This window comes from Salvia hispanica, chromosome 3 (assembly GCF_023119035.1).
Source record: "Salvia hispanica cultivar TCC Black 2014 chromosome 3, UniMelb_Shisp_WGS_1.0, whole genome shotgun sequence".
Taxonomy (NCBI): Eukaryota; Viridiplantae; Streptophyta; class Magnoliopsida; order Lamiales; family Lamiaceae; genus Salvia; species Salvia hispanica.
The window spans coordinates 28,921,248-28,944,357 of record NC_062967.1 but is presented as its reverse complement, the minus strand read 5'-3'; the positions used below and the strand labels follow the sequence as shown (position 1 = coordinate 28,944,357).

Below are 23,110 nucleotides of genomic sequence, written 5' to 3'. Positions count from 1 at the left end.
CAGCAATTGCGGTGCAGTGTGTGGCGTAGGAAATTGTCTAAAACCAATCAAACGCTTGTGCAACATCCAACTATTGTCCACAAAATGACATGTAATGCCAATATAAGAATTTCTTTGAAAAGCATCAGTCCACACATCAGAGCAAATGTTTAGTTTGTGACCCAAAGTGGACAAAAAACGTGTTACTTCTCTTTGCTTCTCAAAAAATTGTTTGTTGTTAGATCTTTGATGTGAAGTTGGGGGTATTCTTTTAGCACCGACATTAAAAGCGGTTTGCATAGTAACTTCATATTTTTTGTCATCAAAAAAATTGAAAGGCAAATGCTTCATTGCAGCCCATCTAACCATAGCATCTTGAGCGACTTTATGATCATATTTAAAAAGAGGCGTACCTGTTGTTTCAGACGCACCGGACGGGAAGTTTAGTTGGGTTTGGGATTTGGCGGTCCCATATTCGATCGGATGCTTTGCCTTTAAATGACGATGGAGAGTACCATAGCCCCCACCGGTAAAAAAGGGGTAGAATTTATCTCAATAGTTACAATATGTGACAAATTCATTGGTCTCTTGTTGAGTGGTTGGATCTAGTACCGGGACTTTTTTATAATGTTTAACAAAAATATCCGATTTCAACGCCTTCTTATTAGTCTTACCCCGCCCGGTTTGAGTTTCAGGAGGAGGAACCGCTTCATCATTTTCACCAACTTGTCCGGCGCTCGTCGGAGGATATTGTTCAGATCCTCCACCTCCAGTTCCACCATTACCATCGTCGTCGTCGGATGATAAATTCACGTAGTTATAAGAGTGATAAGACTCATAACATTCGCCGCCGGTGCCGCCACTCATGTGGCTAAGTACCATGGCAGCCCTATGATCTTCTTCGGCCTGCAAATATTATATACAAACGGTATAAATAATATATAGTACCAAAAACAAGAATATATTTATATATTATATATAGTTGTGACTTGTGAATTTAAAAAGAATTTGTAAAATTAATATTCGAACAACTTACTTGCAAACGCATAGCGGTTTGTCGGGAAACCTCATCCATAACCTCACGACGACTAGGGCGCCTTGATTTCCGACGACCACTTTGATCTTGGTCTTGGGCAATTCTCTTGCCCCGATCACCACCACGACGAGATGAAGACATTTTTTGCAAATTAAAAAATAAAGAGAGAGTATAACTAGAGTAGTGAGGGATGATATTATTATGATAGACAATTGAAGTAAACTGTAAATTATAAGAACAATTTGCACATATATTAGAGTAAACAACTTGAGCAATTAGAGAGAATGAAGATAGAGATGAGAGAAATTGTGAGATTGAGAAGAGAAATTCTTGTTAACACAAGAATGGGGTGAGTAGAAATGAAGGGGAGATGGGGTATTTATAGGAGAAAAAATCAGATTTAATAAATAAAAAAAATAAAAAAAAATTTGAATTTCAAAATTTTGAAAACGGCCGGTTTACCGCCGGAACCGTCGGTTTCTGGCCGGTTTCTGACAAAACCGGCGGTTTGGTCGCCGGTTTCTGCCCGTTCTGCAACCCTACGCCTGACCGCCTGAAAAAGCTGCCGGAACCAGCGGTTTCTGGCCGGTTTCCAACCAAACCGCCGGTTTGGTCGCCGGTTTCTGCACCCCTACGCCTGCCGCCTGAAAAGCCTGCCGGAACCGGCAAGCCGCCAGTTTCCGGCGAACCGCCGGTTACGGTTCTTCATTTCTTGAGAACCTGAACCGGCCCGTCGGAACCGCCGAACCTTATCCGGTTCCGAACCGTCACCGCAGTTCCGGTTCACGGTTCCGAACCGCCGGTGACAGTTCCGAGCCGGTTCAGCCGAGCCGGTTCGGTTTGGTGACCTCTAGTCCTATTCGGCTATTGGTATAATTATTGTAGAACAATAAATATAAATATTTATAACAAATGTAAGAAAATAAAACGAGCAAACTATCACAAAAATACCAACACTACCCTCCATATTTTCTTTGAATGTCTTTACTAGCCTTGGCTGCAAATCTGAGATGAAATCACCGCCACTGATATTATCGCTTCTCCAATTCATCGGCGACGAGATCCGCCATTGATGACTGATTCCCGACGCTCTCAATCGAGCAACCGTCTCTACTAAATCTCAACCTTTTCTGCATTCTGGAAGCTAATCGGTTTAGGCTTTCCGCATTGCGTTGCAGTTATCCGTGATATTGAAGTAAGATTTTTTGCTTCAATTATTCGATTTCAGCGTACTTGAGGTTCCTTCTGAAAGTTTGTTGATTCTGAATTTCTTATAATCGGAGAGCTTTGGACACCTTTCGTTTATGTAATTTGGATGGAAATCCCTTCGGAACTGGCTGATTTATTTTAATTTAGGAGTTTTTACATGCTTTTCTGATATATGTGTTTGAAAATCATATGCTTGATGCTGGTAGCTGCATTTTTTGTGTAGTTAATGAAGCTCAATTTGTCAAGTATTCGATGAAGTGATGAGAAATGCAAAATTAGGATTAGACTGTAGCTATCTTGCTTTCATAGGTAGGTGCAATGTAGTTGATTGAAATCATATTTCAGTGTTAGAATAAGCAGATCCTAATCCACTTAATAATCTGACAAAAACTTCACGCTCTGTTTATGCATCAAACGTTCAAATTTCAAGATATTGCAGATGTTGATAATGCTTGCTAAGTTTGAATTAGCTTCTAAATTTGTGGTTTATTTAAGAGTATGAGTTGGAGGGTATCGAGAGACAGCCGAATGCAGAGGGAAAAGCACAAGATTCTGTTAACTGATATCTTGCCATCATCCTGAACCAACTTCAGATTCAATCCATCATGATAATGAAGTAATGCCCTTAATTTATTGGATGAGTTTGAGCCATTTGTATGTCTTCAATTTACTGAGGTGATAGTTAAACTGTAGAACATTGCTCGTAGTATATTCTTATCTGGATGTATTTATGCTTTGAATTTAGGTATCAGTGTTTCAAATGTAACAATCATTTCACCAAACGATTTGATTACTTTGAGAAGATAAGCTCCGTTTTAGTTAGATTGTATTCTAAATCCCAGTTTGTTTGTAGAATCTTAAAATCCAGCTAAGGTTCCGGTCAGAAGCATAAGGGTCTGGGAAATCCCAGATTCACTGATTGCCGGATGGCACTGCTTCCGTCAAAGGGAGTGGTGATTTCCATTCCCAGCTTAGTTCTATCAGCTGCAGCTTTTGCAATCCTCTTATTCTTCTTGCTATCAACCGGCTCACCCCCCTCTGCTCCTTGCTCTTGCTCCGCCCCAACTGTGGACTACAGCAGCAAGATAGGTGGAGAGCGTGTTTCAACTTCAGCTGAGGACATAGATTGGTTGAAGAGTCGGGTTGAAGCCAATGGATTACATATGCAGCAGAACATTCTACGCAAGGGCATAAACCCCCGTACCCGCCAACAGCAGCTCCAGGATCTTCTAAACTTCAAAGGCATATCTCACTATGAAGGAGAAGATGCTAACAACCATACTGCCCTTCCTTGTCCCGGTGAGCTACTTGTAGAAGAACACCACAGCAACTACGGGGAGCCTTGGGCAGGTGGAAGGGATGTATTTGAATTTCTTGCAGATTCGACCCGTCTAACACCTAATTCAAGAGTTCTTGAGATCGGGTGTGGCACACTTCGTGTTGGCCTGCATTTTATACGGTACTTAGTTCCAGAGCATTTCCACTGCCTAGAAAGGGACGAGCTCTCTCTAATGGCTGCACTACGCTACGAGCTTCCATCACAAGGCTTGTTGTACAAGCGCCCTCTGATTGTAAGAGGCGAAGACATGGATTTCAGTAAGTTTGGGTCTGATACTGTGTATGATTTGATATATGCCAGTGCTGTTTTCCTCCATATTCCCGACAAGCTCGTGTGGACTGGTCTGGAGAGGTTGGTTGGTCGGCTGAAGCCTCTAGAAGGCCGAATCTTTGTCTCACATAACGTCAAGTTCTGCTCCCGTCTGGGAGGTGAAGAATGCACGAAAAGGCTGACTGATCTGGGCCTCGAATATAAAGGCAAGCATACACATGATAGTTTGCTCTTCAACCACTACGAGGTATGGTTCGAGTTCAGGCGATTTAAGGCTTAAAACAGCACAAGATAGCAATCCTCGATCGTTCTTCTGACCATGGTGGGAAGGGAGCAGGAAATGTTGATGATGAACATTATTGCAGAGGAAGTTAGAACACTATGCAGAGGTTCTGTTGATCTTTTGTTACCCTTTGCAGGTTTTATGTATTAATAGCTATATTCAATTGTACCTCTGTTAATGAAATTGATTTTGAATGGTATATCTACATGGATCTCTTGTATCATTGTTTAGTTGGTTACTGAGTATGCTCTAAAATCTACTCCTAAATAAATAAATAATACTCCATCGTCCACAACAAATTGTCCTAATTTCTTTTGGGCTACAAAATGAATTCTCTTGTGTCGAGTTTAGTATTTGGACCTGATTAATGAAATCATTTTGGGCCTGATTTATGGAATTGTTTTGGGTATGTCAATAAAAAAATTCGGAATTATAAATGGTCTCTAATAAGATGGGTTTCATTTCCTAATATTTTTTAACTATGGAGTATCTCTATTTCACTATATAAATTTTGTACTAAAATACTTACCATTCATTACCATGATAATTTATTAATATATGAGCTTGAATCAGATTATTTAATTCTTTCTAAAGATCAAATGGATGTCACCCAAACTTTTATGTACTTACATGTTTTTTACTTCTAATTCACCCTCCCAACAACCTGTCTTTGGACTTTTTCATTGGAAATTGAAATTTTACTATTTTGCTCATGTGCATGAAATACATTAAAAGTCTTTCATTTTTATTCAAGCAACAGTATGGTATTTAAGGTGTAAAATAGATTATACTAATAAGTTTGCTTTGCTTCCATCCACACAATAAATGTCTTAATTTTCGTGCTCAGGGCAAATAAATTTTCAAATATAAATGTCAAAGAACAAAATGCCGTAAGAGTTCAACTCTACCCATCTCAAAATAGCATGTTCAGATTGTCGAGTATAAAGTTTATTTATAATTATAAAATATATGGGTAAGTTCAATAAATATAGATTTTGATTTGTATATATGATGCATTTGCATTCAGGTATAAGTATAACCGTATACAATTTCGGACAATGCCAATTCACCTTAGGTAAGATATAATTTTATAATTGTTGTGGGGATCTCGAAATAGTAAGTTGAAACTGTCGAGTACATAGTTTGTTTATAATTATAAAATAAATACAGGGGTAAGTTCAATACTAAATATAGTTTCGACTTGTGCAATGCGTTTGCTTTGAGGTATAATCGTAAAAATTTAAGGCAATACCTTTTACCTTAGGTAAGATATTATGTTATAATTAGGAGGTGTTATATTCTCATACCACCTTTTATCTATTTAATACTAGTAAATATTAACTTTGTACCCTCAATTTATCCCATAATTACACATAAAAATATGTCCCTCACCTTTAAGTGATAGTTTAATACTCTTTCCGTTCCATAGTAATAAAGGCATTTCATCTTGCGCACTCTTTTTGAAAAAATAATTATAAATAGTTAAAGTGGAGAAAAAGTTTAAGTAAAAGAGAATATTGTAGATAAGACTAGGGGAATCACACACACACGATATCTTTTTATATATAATTACTAGGGGAATCTACCAGTGAGCCCAGTGACTATTCACTGCTGATTTGTATGTTTGACCGTAGGTGTACTGAACACCACTTTTGGTGGAATCCGACTAATCTTGCTTGGACGAATTTGCAGATTAAGGTCGAAAGTCTCCCAACGGGTGGTGGAGTTTGAACCTGTTACCTCAAGGTCACCACATCTCCAAGCTGCCAACTGCGCTACGACCCGTTGGGTGATATATTTTCTTTAATGGGTAATTGTTCTACATAAAAAATAATGTTAACTTGCTACATTAGGTAAAGAAACACTTCCATCTTGAATAAGAACAATTTCCGATACCATTTTGTCACAACAAAGTTGAAGAACATCTCGAAGTTACAAATATTAAACTCATCTCACAATCTAATTGTTGGGAAATCTTTTTATAAGTATTTATATTTGATTTTCTAGCATCCTCAAATCTTGAAAGCCTATCCACATTGTTAAACAAAATCATGAATTATTAAATAACATCAGTATTCCCACACACCCCAAAAAGAATCTTAACATTTTTTTAACAGATTCGGGTTTGCCATTTTTAGTTTTCAAGAGTTAAAAATGGGAATAGCATTTTACAGTGGGCTTGTATAATTTCCATATTTATAAACAAAGCCACCCATTTTCAATATTAAAGACATTAAGAAAAAGAGTAATAGATTCTCATATTTCCTCTTTCTTTTTATGCATATCAAGATATATAACTTTTCACACCACCTCAAAAACAATTTCCCATTATTATCACTAGGATTATTAGTAAAAAAAATACAAATTATATAAATTTCCAAAATTTCCACAAATTTAAATTCACTCGACATAAAATGATTGGATATATATATTGACGAAATAATGTGCATTATTTAGAGCTGTGGTGCTCAAAAATCAGATGTAGATGAGTAGATCTATGTTTGATTTATGAGCATCCATTTAACTATAATCAATAATTTCACGTTAGTATTTGGATGTTTAAAGTTGCACGTCTATTAAAATTTAAGTGTCAATTAATTATCGATTTGAGTAATTTTTTTTTAAATAATCAAAGTTTCTACTATAATTTATCACCAATTTTAGTAATATATAGAAAAAACCATAAAACTACTAAGTGGATTTACATTGAACTAACCATTATTAGTAATTACAATAATTATTCTATTTTGAAAAGGCAATATTCGGTATAGCTCAACCTTACATCATTACATTATTTAACAAAATAAAAACACAGAGGAATTCAGAATCATGAACAGTGACATATCAAAAAGGCCCTTGGCTGTTTTCGACTCAAAACTTTTCATTGGGGCCAAATTCCAAACAATATAATTTTAAAGAATAAAAATTTTTAAAAACAACAAAATTTATAGAGGGAGAGAGAAATTGCAAGTTGCAGTGACGCCCACATGAATACGATGCACACGCTTTCCGGAGTGGGAAATAGTCACATGCCTCCACTTTGACTTTTAGCAATTTGAGAACAAAAATCACACGAATCTTTCCATTAATGGAAAAGAAATTGCCAACCAAACCCCTCACACCTTTCCTTTTTCTTGTCACTATTATTTTAACCCTCAATATTAGTATATAGTTATTATTCAATCATGGCATCATTTTTTTCTTTTTTTTAATTTCTTTGTCTTTTGGGCAACAACCCCACATCATTTCCAACAACACTATTTTTCATTTAGTTTGGTGAAAATAGAAAAAGTTTTACCATTCCTTGAGCAAAAGGTCCATTTCCAATTTCATGATATAAAATTGGGAGAGTGGACAAAATAATTAGGTCATGCTTGGACATGTGCAATGTGTTATTCCACTAGATGGAGATCAATTGCGACATTAGAAAAAATAGAAAAATATTAAATTGAATTGAACTGAATTGAGTTGAGTTGAATAGGAACTTATAATTACTCACTATATAATATGGTATATATTTAAAAAAATATCTCACATTTTTTGTACCGATTCGAGTTAAAATGAGTTTAGTATTTTATTAGAAAATACACATAATAGAAGCAAAAATATGAAGCATTGCACACATGAATGATAATTACAAACCACAAGATCAACAAAAAGATCAAATCATTGTTAACGCAGAATAATACATATATGGATAATTATTATGAACCCTTTAAAAAGATTAATCTAGACAAAATCTTATTATCAACTTCATGAATCAAATTAAAATGAGTTATTAGGGTTTTTAATATTAATTACACTTAGTAGAAGCAGAAACACGAACATGATGCACACATGAGTTGAAACTATACGGTAACAACAAAAGATCCAATCATTATCAAGGCACGATAACACGTAAATGAAAAATTGTTATTGATCCTTAGTTAATAGTACTCCCTCTGTTCCATAGTAATGGAGGCATGTATTTTCGGCACGAAGATTAAGAAAAAATTGTGTAAGGTGAGTTAAGTAAATGGAGAGTTAAGTGGAAAATGAAAAAGGTAGAGAGATGAAGAGAGAATAAAATAAGAGAGAGTAAAGTAGGTATGGAAAAATGTATTGACTTTTATTAAAAAAATGAAATGACTTTATTACTATGGAACGTACCAAAATGGCAAAATGACTCTATTACTGTGGAACGGAGGAAGTATTAAATTTAATTCCAGAATCAATTAAGAAAGGCTACTAAACTAATTATAGATGAGTAGTTGTGTACGTGACCAATTTTTTTTCCATAATATACATTTTTTCCCTTTATTTTATTTTGGATAGTGTGTTTGTTGGGCAATTTTTAAATGTATGGAAAGTAGCCCTCAAAGATAAATACACCTACCAACAATCAACCTTTATTAATCCAAATTGCATAATGCAATGGACACAAAAATTGATGGGCTGGTTTTATCAAAATTATGATGTGGATTTAATTTGAGTTAGCAATACTTCGATTTTATTTTAATTTTTTCCTTAGTAAAAAGGAGAAAAAAGAGTTGTCTCCTAAGTACAAAACTATGCTATCTTTTTGTTAAAAAAGCTACAAAAAAGTGTAAAGCACATAATACATAGCTTTCCCACGAAATAGGAACTCTGAAATTAAATCTCTAAAACTTTAATATTCTTCTAATGTTAGTCTATTTGGCCATAAACATTGCTGACTCCTTAATCACTTTTTGTCTCCCTACACTAAAACCACACACATTCCACTTATATATCTTTCATGCAATTATTTATAACCCATTCTTCAAAATTAGGTTAACTCGCCCTAATTATAATATAATATTGAACTTAAAATAATTGCATTAACCAACTAAAGATTCTTTGCCAACTATTACTTCTCTTGTTTGGAAAATTAAAATAAAAACATGTTTCTTAATAAGTGTCGTATTCAGAAATTTTATACTTATTAGATTTTTCATGCAATCATAAGGACAAAAAGGAGTGAATATCCACTTTCTCGATATTTTAGTATAAACTGAATTAAAAAAATATTATCATGTGAAAAATTTGCTCAAACTTAATTAGTTATGTCAGGAAGTGCTATAGTTTTAGACAATACCTACATTTGTATACGAGATAATAATCATGATATCTACTAATCAGATGAAAATCAAATTAAGATAAATTGAAGATTTTATAATTGAAAAGGCTCACTTTCAAAATGAAAAAACAAAAGGCAAATAAAATCATAAATAATGCACTGCCCCTTTTTTTATGCTGCTGGCATGTACAAAATAGATGAAATAATATATTAGTAGTAATAAATACGTCGTCACGTCTTTCAATAAACTATGAGTATAAACTAAATTATTTTACGAATCTTTATTTTTGGACCTTACTCTTCTCAAAATAATATCGACCGTTAAATTTATTGAAGTGTCGTAAAAGATAGTAGTAACATTTTCGTTACCTTGATAAAAATTGGATTGGTTAAAAGACGAAAAAGGGTATATTTAGTAGTATTACTTATTTATTTTAATTGGTTTTGTATAAAATGATAGTATTACTTATTTATTTTAATTGGTTTTGTATAAAATGATAAGCGAATTCTTAATTTTGTTGTAAAGAGTATGAATTAACAATAACTACTCAATATGCTAATATGCATAGTACTACTATTTTTTTAATAGTTTACATAAATGAACAAATAATATTATACACTTAAATATATTACCTACAAAAAACTTTACTTGCGAACCTAGTGTAAAAATAATTTCCTTCATCAAGAAAATATTATTGATGAACCACATGAATCGGTATAGCATTCAACAATGATTGATTGAAATCAAATCCGACACCATGGTATGGACATAAATATATGACATCTATATATTGCAATATTATATTTAACTTATTTTCAAATTTATGGGTTATGGTTATGACCCTATTATTAATTGATATTTTCAATTAAATTAATAGCATCCCATTAAAATATACTAGTAGCTGTTTTTTTCGAGGATCGAGGCATAATGTTTTACCAAATAAAGAATAAAGTAATGGACTAAAAAAGTCATATGCCATGAGGGCATCACCAACAGGCCTCGCAGGCTCGCAAGTACAACCATTCGTGACATCAAGACGAGCTGGCAAGACCGCGTTGCATGGATGTGGTGGGATGGACAATGCGCGATAGAGGAAAAACAAGTGAACTAGTTCACCATTCGCTACGCCCTTCTTCTTCAATCATATTGTGCAAGTTCATTCACTTGTGTAATATTCGGATTGACAACAATTTTGTCTAGTCATATTTTTTCTTAAAATGGGAATGACTCAATAATTGGGGAGAAAAAGAAAGAAAAAAGCATATTTAGATTCTAATATTTTTTAATTGTTTTCTTGAATTTGATCCTTTTAAGTTATATATAAAATTAAAAGAGACAAAATGCATTACAACATATCAAGATTCAGATTACAAATAACTCAAAAACATGGGCACAACAGAACTTTCCACAATCAACGAAACAATAATTGCTTAATATTACCATATCCGTATAATTGAAGTACAAACATAAGTAACAAAATTATAAGAATAATTAATAGAAAATAAATAAAATTATTTGTAATATATATTTTTCTATTTGATCCAAGAAAACTGAATTAATTAATCGCGAACTTCCACACTATGACTTTAGATTTTATTTAATCCTTTTGCTTAAAATATTTGCGACATCTTGTAAAAGGATCACCGTTATATGTAATTTTACATCAAAGACTTCTTTTGGGATTAAAATGAAGTTGATTTTTGTACTCCATAAAGTTATAACTTTTTTCCATGTTCTTTATATAATACGAACATAAATTTAACTGACATTTTAGTATTAAAATGAGACATTAAGGTAAGACATTTTTGAGAAGCGAATCCCACTACCACCGTGAGGAGACTGCCACCTCTCGGGCACAAGCGTGAGGCCTCTGTGGAGGTGGGTCTCCGATGGGACAGTGGGTTGAACTATCTCCTCTAGTGGGCCGCTGAGTACTGTGATTTAACTCCCCTCACTGATGTCGGGCCGGGGGTGGGGGGCGCCTGGGGTTGGCGACACAACCTTTTAGTAACAATAAATTTAAATAAAAATGGTATAGGGCTCGTGTTATGGGTCTGCAAAATCCATTGTGAGAAAAGAATTTGATTCCACTACGTGCTCACCCACCCACCATACTAGAGCCGACAACTTTTGATATCGGGTAAAAATGCGAAATGATTATACATAAAATTAAATTTTAATATTAAATTTAATTATGTTTGTATTTGTGTTATTGTCGATTCGATTCAATATCCAATAAGAACATGAGAATTTCAGGTTAGGTTGAGTTCAGATTGTATTCGAATAAGTCAATCATAATTAACATTACTATTACAGTAGTACTCCTACTAATTATTTTTATTTCAGATTTTTATTACACCATTGTATTAGATTTAGGATTTTTTTTATTTTCTCATGGCACCTTCATTCCATTTCCATGCCTTCATCATTATTCCGCAAGTCTGCGCACCTTCATTCCTTGCCTTCATCTCGTATCGTTATCACATATTGTAGAGTTCGTGTCAAGTCAACACGAAGATCGTTTCACTAGCATATTCATGCCGTATATGGATTGGGCTCGAGTTTGAATATAGCATGTCAGATTAGTGTTCATGTTGAACATTTCTTTAACAAAATTGGTTCAGGATTGATACGAATTGGATCAGTATCAGGTCGACCCAATATCCACACGATCATGTACCAAAATGCATAAAACGTCTTTAAAACTTTCTCCAATCTTACCCCAAACACAAAATGCAGTTAAAAGTTGTATTCAACCGTGCTCCAAAATGCAATGCAATAAGTCCAATTTCGGGGTCATGGGACATGGACTTATGTCAAAATACCCAATATAGCCTTAATCATTGACGTGACAACACAATAAAACAAGGGGTAGCACGGATAAATTACACGTCATGCAATTGCTGCTATTCCAAATGTTCAATAATTCAGCAGCACTTTGAGGGGTGGTTTTCTGGTTATGGGCGACAATTAATATACACGTAGGTGTCGACCAATAAATATACATATTCTTGATGAAATTTTCGACAGTCAAGTCAAAAAATAATTAACCCAATACTACATCTGGAAACTACATTATTGTCAAGTACTTTGTGACAAATTTAATTAAATTTTCTATCAATACATGCAAATAAACCGACATGAATTGAGCCAATAAGGGAGAGAGGGGATTACGGCTAACCAATAAACTTCTTTTTTCATATAAAAAAAAATCTTACTCGCTCCTTCCCTCTGTCGAACTACAAGTGAGACATTTTCTTTTTGCCGTTATTTTGCGAATATGATAATATATAGTTTAAGTAGATAAAAAGTAAAGTAAAAATGGAACAATATAAAAGAAAATCATATCTACATTATCATCTTATTTACTTTACTTTTTCTCCGCTCTAACTAACATTTTTACAAAATAACGTTTGAAATGAAATGCTTCACTCACAGTAGGATGGAGAAACTTCCTATGTTCATAAAAAATTTGCTACCAAAATTTGCCCCATTGGTAGCATATGAGTGAAGTGGTATGATATGAGTGAAGTAAGAGTCATGATTTAAAAAATACTGTAAAAGATGAATTATATAGATTCTACTACCATTAAATGGAAAGTGACAATTTTTGTAAGCAAACCAAATATCATGACAAATTTCTCGTAGACAAGTAGAGTATAAATTGCATGCAGTTTGTGAATGTAGTCATGTAGAAGCAAAGAGACATATTTTAAAAGTGAAAAAAAAACACTTTTTTTTTCATTTTTCGTTCAAAGTGATACATTTATTTTGGATGTCTCAAACAAAGAGACACATTTTAAAAGTAAAAAACACTACTCTTTCTATTTTATTTCTTTCAATGTAACATATTAATTAAATAGAAATAAATATGTTTTTACAGCGAACAAGAAATGTAGGAGTTTTGTTTTAAATAAAATTGAAGAATTAGTAAAGTATTGTGGAGTAGTGATTTGTTTAACTTCCAGTTAATCAAATTCTACATACTCATACATGAATCTTTTTATAGAGCATAGTAGTACTATATAAAATCACAGACTTAAAAAAAGATTCCACCTCGAGAACTACAACTAAAGTTTATGCACATATATGCGTTCTAGCATGGTATGATTAATCCCTCAATAAATACAAACATAACAGTGTAATGTTTTGTTTTGGTTGGGGGGTGGAGAGGGAGGGGTAGTGGGGGCAGTTGGTCACATCAGTTGTAGGGGACCGTTTTGTATTTATTGATTAGTGCTCTAACCCCAATTATTATAACCTACACTCGCCTTAAAAACCACTACCACAATTGAGGGCATGACTTTATCTATGAGTCTCACTTCAATCAGCTTCATTTCAATTTTATATGAGTCTCACTTCAAATCAGCTTCATTTCAATTTTAGCTACTCCTTCCGTCTACGAATAAGAGTCTCGTTTTTTTATTTTAGTCTATTTGTGAATATGAGTACTGATTCACCTTTACTATAAATAGTAATAGAGTCTCACCTTTTACTAACTCATTTGTCACATTTAATTTAAAATTAATATATACAAGTGAGACCCTTTATTTCATTAACTTTTTTTCACTCATTTTTCTTAACATTTCTTAAAATCCGTACCGCCCATAAACGGGACTCCTAATGGCTGACGAAGGGAGTAAATTATACTCCTATTGCGGTTGATTTCTTTTCGACACATAATTTAAAAATGATTTATTGAGTTAAATAGAGATAATAATATACTACTCCCTCCGTCCAATTAAAAATGAAATGTTTTCCTTTTTGGTTTGTCCCGTTAAAAATGAAACATTTCTAAAAATGAAAACAATATTCTCTTTACTTTTTCTTATCTGTTACTTTACTCTCTCTTCATTTACTCACATAACAAGACTACATAAAATCTCGTGCCAAAAAGCAAATGTTGCATATTTAATGGGACGGAAGGAGTAGAAGAGATGATAAAATAGGAAAGATAAAATAAAATTAAAGTAAAGGTAAGATATAATAGATGTTTTATTTTTAGCTAAAAATAAAAATCAATCACTAATAGTGGAATAATCAAACAATGGAGATCAATCAATACGGTGGGAAGTATGTAGTATTATTTATTGAAACTTGTACTCCCTCCGTCCCGCTTAAGATGACACGTTTTCCTTTTTAGTTTGTCCAACTAAGATGACACATTTCCTTTTTTGGTAATTTTTTCTTTCCAATTAATACATTCAACCACTTTTTCTTACTCTTATTAAAATATTCATTTTTCTTTATCTCTCTACTTTAATACTTATACTCACATTCTCTCTCTCCAATTAAACATTTTAACCAATAACTCCTAAAACCCCGTGCCGGCTAAGCAATGTGTCATCTTAGCCGGGACGGAGGGAGTAATACTTAGTATAAAATAATAAAGGTAAAATAAAATAAAAATATGTAAAATCACTTGAAATTTAAAATTACTCCCTCCGTCCGCCATTAGGAGTCTCATTCATGAGCGGCACGGGTTTTAAGAAATGTTAAGAAAAGTGGATGGAAAAAAGTTAGAGGAATAGGGGTCCCACTTGCATATACTATTAGTTTTAAATTAAATGTGAGTAGAATGAGTTAGTGGAAGGTGAGACCCTATTACCATTTATAGTAAAAGTGAACCGGGACTCTTCTCGCAGACGGACTAAAATAGCAAAACGGGACTCCTATTCACAGACGGAGGGAGTATAATAATTTATTTTGAAAAATTAAAATTAAAATATTCATCATGTAAAAACTACAATTGCTAGAGAAAAAAACATCATCTAAATTCCCATTTTTTTCTCGAGCAGTTGGATCAGTGTATCGTACCCAACCGCACTTCCCACTACCACTACAACTGATTTAAGGCGGCCGCAATTTCAGTCAGTTACAATGAAGTCGTGAACGTGATGTGCTACAACGGAAGACTATTTTTGACTTCATTGCAAATAACTTCAAAACTAACTACTCTCATCGTCTGCCATTACTTCATAGTAGTACTAATTTTCTTTTCAATCCATGGGCCAATACTTTTCAAAATTAATTTTTCCACTTTTAACTAGGAGTAATTTTGAAAGACAAAAAGAGTATTAAAATTTAAAAATATTATGAAGAAAAATGAATACCAGCTTGAGCCACACGCGCCAGTAATGCGTTGATGGGTCGCATTACTCTCCCGCTCCACTTCCCACTAACGAACAATGTGAAAAGGGTAAAAAAAGAGGAAAAGTATAAAGGAAATTATCTTCTGTAGTCATGGTGTAATGCACCCGTGTAGCGTGTCGACTTACAATTGCATCAGGCGCGTTGATTGGGTCCACTGTTGTTGGAGCAGAATTTGTTAAAACTTCGAGGACTAATAATGTTTAGTTTAATTTCACCGAGGAGATAGGACATAGGAGACTTTAAATAAATTTTAAATAATTTAGATGACCAATAAAATGTTAGTAGGATGGTGATCCTTAAAATTAATCATTCAGATGGATATGAAATTAACCACGTTAGTAGGGAAGCTATTTTATGTTGGAAGCATAATTAGGGAGTAGTAATTAATTACATTCAATATATGCGTCGAATACAATCAATAAATATAGAGTGAACTACAAAAATAGTATTTGGATTATGTGTATATCTCGTCAATAACTCCTGAACTTTAAAAATATCTCGAAAATGGTCTTTTTTCAATGTTTCGTGACGAAAATACCCTTTTGGGGGTTTTGGAGGGTTTGGGCAATTTGGTCTTTTTACATTTTAAATCTGATATTATTTTAGTGATGTAGTAAATATGATATTATTTCAAAATTATCATTCTTCTTCCCTTTTGTCATCCTTCACTTTGTTTCTTTAATCAATATTAGATTTAATTTTATAAAATTCAATTTTAAATTCAATTTTTAAATGTCAATAAAAAATTTTAATTATTAAAATTACTATTAAATAACAAATTAATAGTTTTAATCAATATTTGATATTGTCTAATATTTAATCAATAAGGTACGCCCCCACCTTAGTTTTAATCAATATTTAATAGTTTTAATCATAAATAGATCATATAACACGATTTATTCTGAAATAAAATATATAGGAGAATTTGACTAAAAATATTATGAAGTTGACTAAAAATTTGATACTAATAAAAATTTGATATAGGAGATTTTTTGTTGAAATTTTCTAGTTAATTTTGATTGTTTTCAAATTAATAAACGAAAATTATATTAGTCTTACATTAGATGCATATTTATTTCGGAATAAATCGTGTTATATGATCTATTTATGATTAAAACTAAGGTGTCGTCGTACCTCATTGATTAAATATTAGACACTATCCTATCAAATATTGATCAAAACTATTGATATGTTATTTAATAGTAATTTTAATAATTAAAATTTTTTATTGATATTTAAAAATTGAAATTTAAAATTTAATTTTATAAAATTAAATCTAATACTGAAATAAAGAAACAAAGTGAAGGATGACAAAAGGGAAGAAGAATGATAATTTTGAAATAATATCGATTTAGTACATCACTGAAATAATATCAGATTTAAAATGTAAAAAGACCAAATTGCTCAAACCCCGAAAGGGTATTTTCGTCACGAACAGTGAAAAAGGACAATTTTCGAGATAAACGCTTAGTCCAGGGTTGTCTGGGGATATTTTTAAAGTCCAGGATTGTCTGGTGAGATAAACGCATAGTCCAAGGACTATTTTTGTAGTTCACTCATAAATATAAAGTAGAAAATGTATTTGGATTCATGCCAGTGTTCGATAACTATGAAACGAGGAAATTTTCATTTAAGTGTCAGTCTAGTTGAGAGATTTTGTTTTTGTTTTCTGTTCTCTCTGTTCGCCATTACTTGTTATTAGTTTTATTTTCTATCACTCTACTATTTTCGATAATTGACCTCACATTCCACTAATACATCTCACTCATATTCCATTATAAGACCAATATAAAAAAGTATGACTCTCATTCAACCAACTTTTTCCACCTTCCTTCTTAAAACCCGTGTCAGGTCAACTTGTGACATTTATTGGCGGACAGAGGAAGTACATTCTATCAATACAAATGTGATTCTATTGCAACTTTAATTTCATTCAAATCAAAATTAAAAACTGTCCAAACTGATATCTGTACAATACTATTGCAGAAGATCATTTAAAGCTTAAAGTTATGTTACCTTAGCGATTGCATATGATCATATCGTTCAATAGATGCCATTGTTCGATCATATAGATTTTTATACCCTGTGTGTCGACTTTCCAACCAAACTTCACGACCGATCTGCTTATGTTTGGATGTACTCATTATTTATGTTAAATTAAATCTACTTTTATACTCCTTCTGTCCCTCTGTAGCTGAGTTGTATTCCTTTTTGGATCCCACTATAGCTGAGTCGTTTCCTTTTTTGGCAAAAAGCAACAACTTTTACTCTCTCTTACTTTACTCTCTCTTACTTTATTATCTTTTCATCTCTCTACCTTTTTCCTTTTCAACTTGATTATTCATTTACTTAACTCATTTAACACAACTTCTTAAATCTCGTGCCGAAAAGAAACGCTTCTACTATAGAGAGACGGATGGAGTGTACTTATTCGAAATTTTCAGATATATACAGCTAAAATAACAACCTATTTACAAATGAAGCAACATAGCTGTAAGACTCGATTTAGTAAAACATTGAACTTTCGATCAAACCTTAAATTACTTCCACAATCAATCATTTAATAAATTATCAATATCACTTCTTTCATCGATATAGGAGCATAGTTTTATTTGAAATTATGAAAAAGAAGTATATTTAACTAGCGACCAATCAAAGGTAGAGGATGGTCCCAAAATTATACTATTCGACGAATGAGAAATCGACATTTGATCTGCACCCTACTTTGATGGCTAGTTTTCTGGGTCCATGCCGTCATATACAAACGTTTAATCTTGGGACTAATGCTATTTGATCATATTATAATTAAGTATTTCTTATAAAGTTATTCTCTTTCTAAATTTACGAGAATGTACAAAGTTATATATATAGATTGGATTAGTGCACTAATATCCAAAGTTATAAAGTACTTATATCATTTTAAAGTTTGAATACATTAGAAATATGGCCGATCATAATAGGTACTCAGCTCCGCCCATTACAAGTGAGAGTATTTTTTTCTAGGCTGTCCTACTATAAGTGAGACATCTTCATTATGGCAGAAACAACATTCTCTCTTTCTCTTACTTTATTTTATCTCCTACTTTTTCTTTATACATTTTTTCACTCCTAAAAGTTTGTGCCTAAAAAAAATGTCTCACATGTAATTAGTTGGAGGAAGTGTGCGCGTGTGTGGATTAGACCCAGGAAAACGAAACAATAGTAGTGAATGAGGGGTAGTGGTCCAGGAGGACGAAAGGGCAAATTAATAAAATGAGAACTAAGGAACTAATAAAATTTCATAAATTGTGGATTCGTTATAAATATTTAATTTTTGCAGTTGAATTTCTCTTTTTTTTTTTACTTAAAACTTAAAAATCTAGCGATTTGAAAATTGTGAAATTGGAATGATTCGAACTGACAATTTAGATTCTCCTCAATTTGAGTCTTCAAGCTACACACACATCAATAATGACTCCAAACTTATTCTCATATAAAAAAGACCTAAAATATGAAATACTACAAGTATTAAAATACTCAAATTATTGATCATTTGGTTTACAAGGGTTGTACTAAGAAAGTCCTTGTTGACATGGATTAAGAAAGTTAATTATTTAAAATTACATATAAATTAGTGTAATATACACTTTATCTATCATATTATAATCTTAAAATAATTGGGGTAAGTCAATCTTAACCTTAATCAATAGTTAGTTGACTAGGATTACAGCAAACCTGATTGGTTGGGCATTCACTCACCTTTTGACAAATGGTCATTCAAAATCTTGGAGCAAGGGACAAATTAATCAGTGTCTCTATCCAATTACTATGCATATCATTCTTTTTACTTTTGTTTTACTAGTACTATGTTACTCTTTGAATAAATTATTGCTATCATAAAAATTTGAAATAAGGAAATTTATTTGGAGATGAGATTTATTTTCAAACGATTGCCTATTTATGGCCGAAGAGAGCATAAAATACTCAAGCACGAAAATTTATAAAATGAACTTCTAAGTAAAAACAAGTTAAATAGCATATATCTTATTAATGACGATATATAAAATAGACCTTGCGAATGTCCACACTGTGAGATCGATGACAACGCCTCAGCCTTGAATCCATGATGACTAAATCAACTGACTTTGGGGTAAAACACCCTTGACTTATGTTCACTTTCACTTAATTCTTGTAGGTAAAAATGAGATTTCATTCTTTTAACAACAAATGCCTAAGCTATTTTATATTACTCACATAAATTATCTTGCTTAATTCATCAATCCAATTACGATAAAAAATGATATTTGTATCATTTGGCTTCTTGATTTTACGTCTAACAGGATTGCACGTAAAAATATTAATAATATACATGGAGTTAGTGGTATTTGGATCGAAAGATAGGTTCAATGGAATTTTCTGAAACTAAAAAACTGACAGTCTAGATCGACCATCCCAACGCTACTTAAATTTGCTATTGTATCCCATAAGCAACATTGGCATTTTCTGAATACAAGCATAGTTATTGATTCAATCAATTCTACCTCTCTCAATATATACTAGTTCGACTTTACAAAATAATATTGACTTATAAACACCGATTAACAAGAACACTCATGTTAATGCAACCATGTATATATATAGTTAAATATATAACTCACGTAGGCTAGAAATGTAGCATGATGTATGGCGGTGCAAACTCCAAATTAATAATGAACCAACTAAAACTTAGTGGTTTGCATTATAGTTGAATGAGATTTTGACCACTGCCATTCAGGAAGAGTAACCCATTGAATACAAGCTTCCATCCATGGACCATCATGAGCTGCCAGCCCATACCTCCTAAATTTATTATTAATAAAAAAATAATTTAAAAAATTAAAGAAAGAAAGTAGTTCTTCTCAGCTTTGATTATTCTTTTCCTAATAAAAATAGACAGAAACAGTGTGCATTATATTATGATACCTTTTTAATTAGTTGCAGTATCCACAAACACCATTTCCTCCAATCAAACTTCACCACCTTCCACTACCCCCCCACCCACCACCCCCCTTCCCTCTGTTGTTTTGCTCTCTTGCAGTTGCAGATCTCCCTCTGTCTGTGTAGTGTATGTTTTGGTGGCAGGGTGAATTGAGATTCATTACTTGAAGCCCCCTCTCTCTCTCTCTCCATTGTCATAATCTCTTTCTCAATTGCTCACATCAAGGAGGAGAAAGAGAGTTAAAAAGCAAGAAAGCAGAAGCCTTTTTTAGCACTTTTTCCCCCCTCTCTCTTCTCTCAAAACTCAGAGCTTCTCTTCTCACTCATCAAGAGCTTCCATCACCCAGCTTTTTCAGCCTGTCACTGTTCCTCTCCATCTTCTTCTTCTAGCAAACCCTTTGTTGCCAAATTAGTAAAAAACCCCTTTCCTCAAATCAATGAAATTCCAATCTCCCACTTCCAAGACTTGATTTTTATCATCTGGGTGTTCTAGATCTTAATCAAGTCTCAACTCCAAGAAAATCCCAATCTTGATTTAATCTCCAATTTTTTTTAAAAAAAAGTGGGGTTTTTTGTTTCTTTTTGAGATTCCTAACTAAGTGAGAGGTGGCTGTTGAGTAAAAAGGGTATTCTGATTCCTCCACACACACCAAAAATGCTCCCTCCTCCTCTGATTTAACACTGATTTATGCCATTCCCAACCTCCCAACCTCCTCTCTCCACCTCTCCCCTCTCTCGATCTTGATGAGGTGGGACATGGAGATCTTATCATCGCCGAGCTCCTACTTCTCCAATTCAAGCTGGCTCCTCGACGAGAGCAGGAGCACGAGGTGGACCGCCGCCGAGAACAAGCTCTTCGAGAACGCCCTCGCATTGTTCGACGAGAACACGCCGGAGCGGTGGCAGAAGGTGGCCGCGATGGTGCCCGGGAAGACCGTGGGCGACGTGATTAGGCAGTACAAGGAGTTGGAGGATGATGTGAGCAGTATTGAGGCCGGGCTCATCCCTGTCCCCGGCTACGCCACTTCTTCTCCCTTCACCCTCGACTGGGGCGGCGCCGCCCATGGCTACGACGGGTTTAAGCACTCCTTCGCCGGAGGGAGGAAGGCGCCGCCGCTGGGGAGGCCCTCGGAGCAGGAGAGGAAGAAGGGGGTGCCTTGGACAGAGGAGGAGCATAAGTGAGTTTTTTTCCTCCTCTTTTGTGTTGCTTTCTTAATTAATCAATGTGTTGATTTCAATCTTTGTTGGGTTTGGATATGTTTTGGTTGAAGAAATTTCATTTCAAGATTCAATTTTTTTAGGTGTGGTGATTGGGTTTGATCATTTTGGTGGAATTTCATTTCAAGATCAATTTTTTTTGGAAGATTGGGAAGCTTTTGATAAGAATGTTGTGTTTGCCACAGTTTCTTGAATTGAGTGAATTTTGTTTGGTTTGTGTATTTAAATTGCAAGTTGGGTTTGGATTGTTTTGGTCAGGAAATTTCATTTCTATTTCTTTGGTATGGTATATTGATTGGATTTGATCATTTTGATGGAGAATGTTATGCTGGACACAATTTCTTGAATTGAATGGCTTTATGGGTGTGTGTATCTTTAATTGCAAGTTGGCTTTGAATATGTTCTTCATTTGGTTTGAAAGATCATGACCTAATTCTTGAATGATTTTCTGTCACAGATTGTTCTTGATGGGGCTGAAGAAGTATGGGAAAGGGGATTGGAGAAACATATCTAGGAATTTTGTGATCACAAGAACTCCAACACAAGTAGCTAGCCACGCCCAAAAATACTTCATCCGGCAGCTCTCCGGCGGGAAGGACAAACGGCGGGCCAGCATTCACGACATCACCACCGTGAACCTCAACGACCACCAGTCGCCCTCGCCGGAGACGAAGAAGCAGCCCTCGCCAGAGCAGCCCTCGATCCTCGCCCCGCAGTCGGAGAAGCTCCCGAGCTACCCATGGAGCCAGGCTACCAACGAGGCCGTCGTGGGGTTCGGCTCACTTTGCCACGGGAACGTGTTCGCCTCCCCGCCCTACGGCATAGGCTCGTTCGGGCAGAAGATGCACGGTCAGCACCTGCAACGGGATGTGTTTATCGGGTCCCAAAACGCGGTGTTTCAGATGCAGACGGAGCTGCACTACCCCAATGCATAGGTTGATGGATGCATTTGTGATCTTGTTGGTTTGAGAAAAAGGCATAGTTAAAATTTTTAGCCTAAAAGCTTAGCTTTTGCTTGTGATTTTTCTTGATTTTCCCTTTTTTTCCTTGTGAATATGTTGAGAATTGGCATTTGAGGTATAAAGTGTTGCTAAGTATGATGGAAAAAAAAATTATACTACATAAATATATATCAAAATGCCAAAGATTGAAAGCAAACAATCTTCATGTGATACTTTAAAAAAGATCAACCAATTATTGAAGGTTCTATTAGCCCATTTTGCTATGTGGCCAATCCGGCTAAGGCCAGGTCAGGTTCGAATCTCAGCAACGCTTCGTTTCCTTGCATAGAGCTCAGATGAGCCTATACCGTTGGAGGGTGGTGGTATATACTCGAGATCGAACGCGTTGATGGGATCTAGGATTTCAAATTCGGATGATTCACAAACAATTTTTGGGGTTTTTGCAAAAAATTAGGCTTCTTTGCAATGCTAGATTTGACTTGAATGCAAGCTTTTCAATAGAATCCCAAGAATTTCATTTTTCCATACAAAAAATAATTTTTAAACACTCCTTTTGATCTTTCTCAAGAGGATGATTCCATTTGTGTGATAAGATTCTAGATTGATTATCACATTATATAATATTTG

At 34.1% G+C, this 23,110-nt stretch overlaps 2 protein-coding genes across 2 annotated transcripts; both read left to right on the top strand.

Annotated features, from left to right (window-relative positions):
- The first annotated feature begins 1,989 nt into the window (after window positions 1-1,989).
- On the top strand, window positions 1,990-4,315 carry LOC125211090. The gene is made up of 2 exons (XM_048110779.1): window positions 1,990-2,210; window positions 3,078-4,315. Exon 2 carries the CDS (start codon window positions 3,151-3,153, stop codon window positions 4,111-4,113), a length of 963 nt encoding a protein of 320 aa, XP_047966736.1. The 5' UTR covers window positions 1,990-2,210; window positions 3,078-3,150; the 3' UTR covers window positions 4,114-4,315.
- Window positions 4,316-20,363: 16,048 nt separating this feature from the next.
- Window positions 20,364-22,605, top strand: LOC125215397 (transcription factor DIVARICATA-like). The gene is made up of 2 exons (XM_048116802.1): window positions 20,364-21,481; window positions 21,979-22,605. The coding sequence occupies exons 1-2, from the start codon at window positions 21,048-21,050 to the stop codon at window positions 22,454-22,456; spliced, it is 912 nt and encodes a 303-aa protein (XP_047972759.1). The 5' UTR covers window positions 20,364-21,047; the 3' UTR covers window positions 22,457-22,605.
- The last annotated feature ends 505 nt before the right edge of the window (window positions 22,606-23,110 follow it).

Coding starts and splice junctions, on each gene's coding strand:
- LOC125211090 (XM_048110779.1), top strand. CDS start 3,151: ATGGCACTGCTTCCGTCAAAGGGAGTGGTGATTTCCATTCCCAGCTTA.
- LOC125215397 (XM_048116802.1), top strand. CDS start 21,048: ATGAGGTGGGACATGGAGATCTTATCATCGCCGAGCTCCTACTTCTCC. Junction 21,482..21,978: donor TGGACAGAGGAGGAGCATAA/GTGAGTTTTTTT, acceptor TTTCTGTCACAG/ATTGTTCTTGATGGGGCTGA.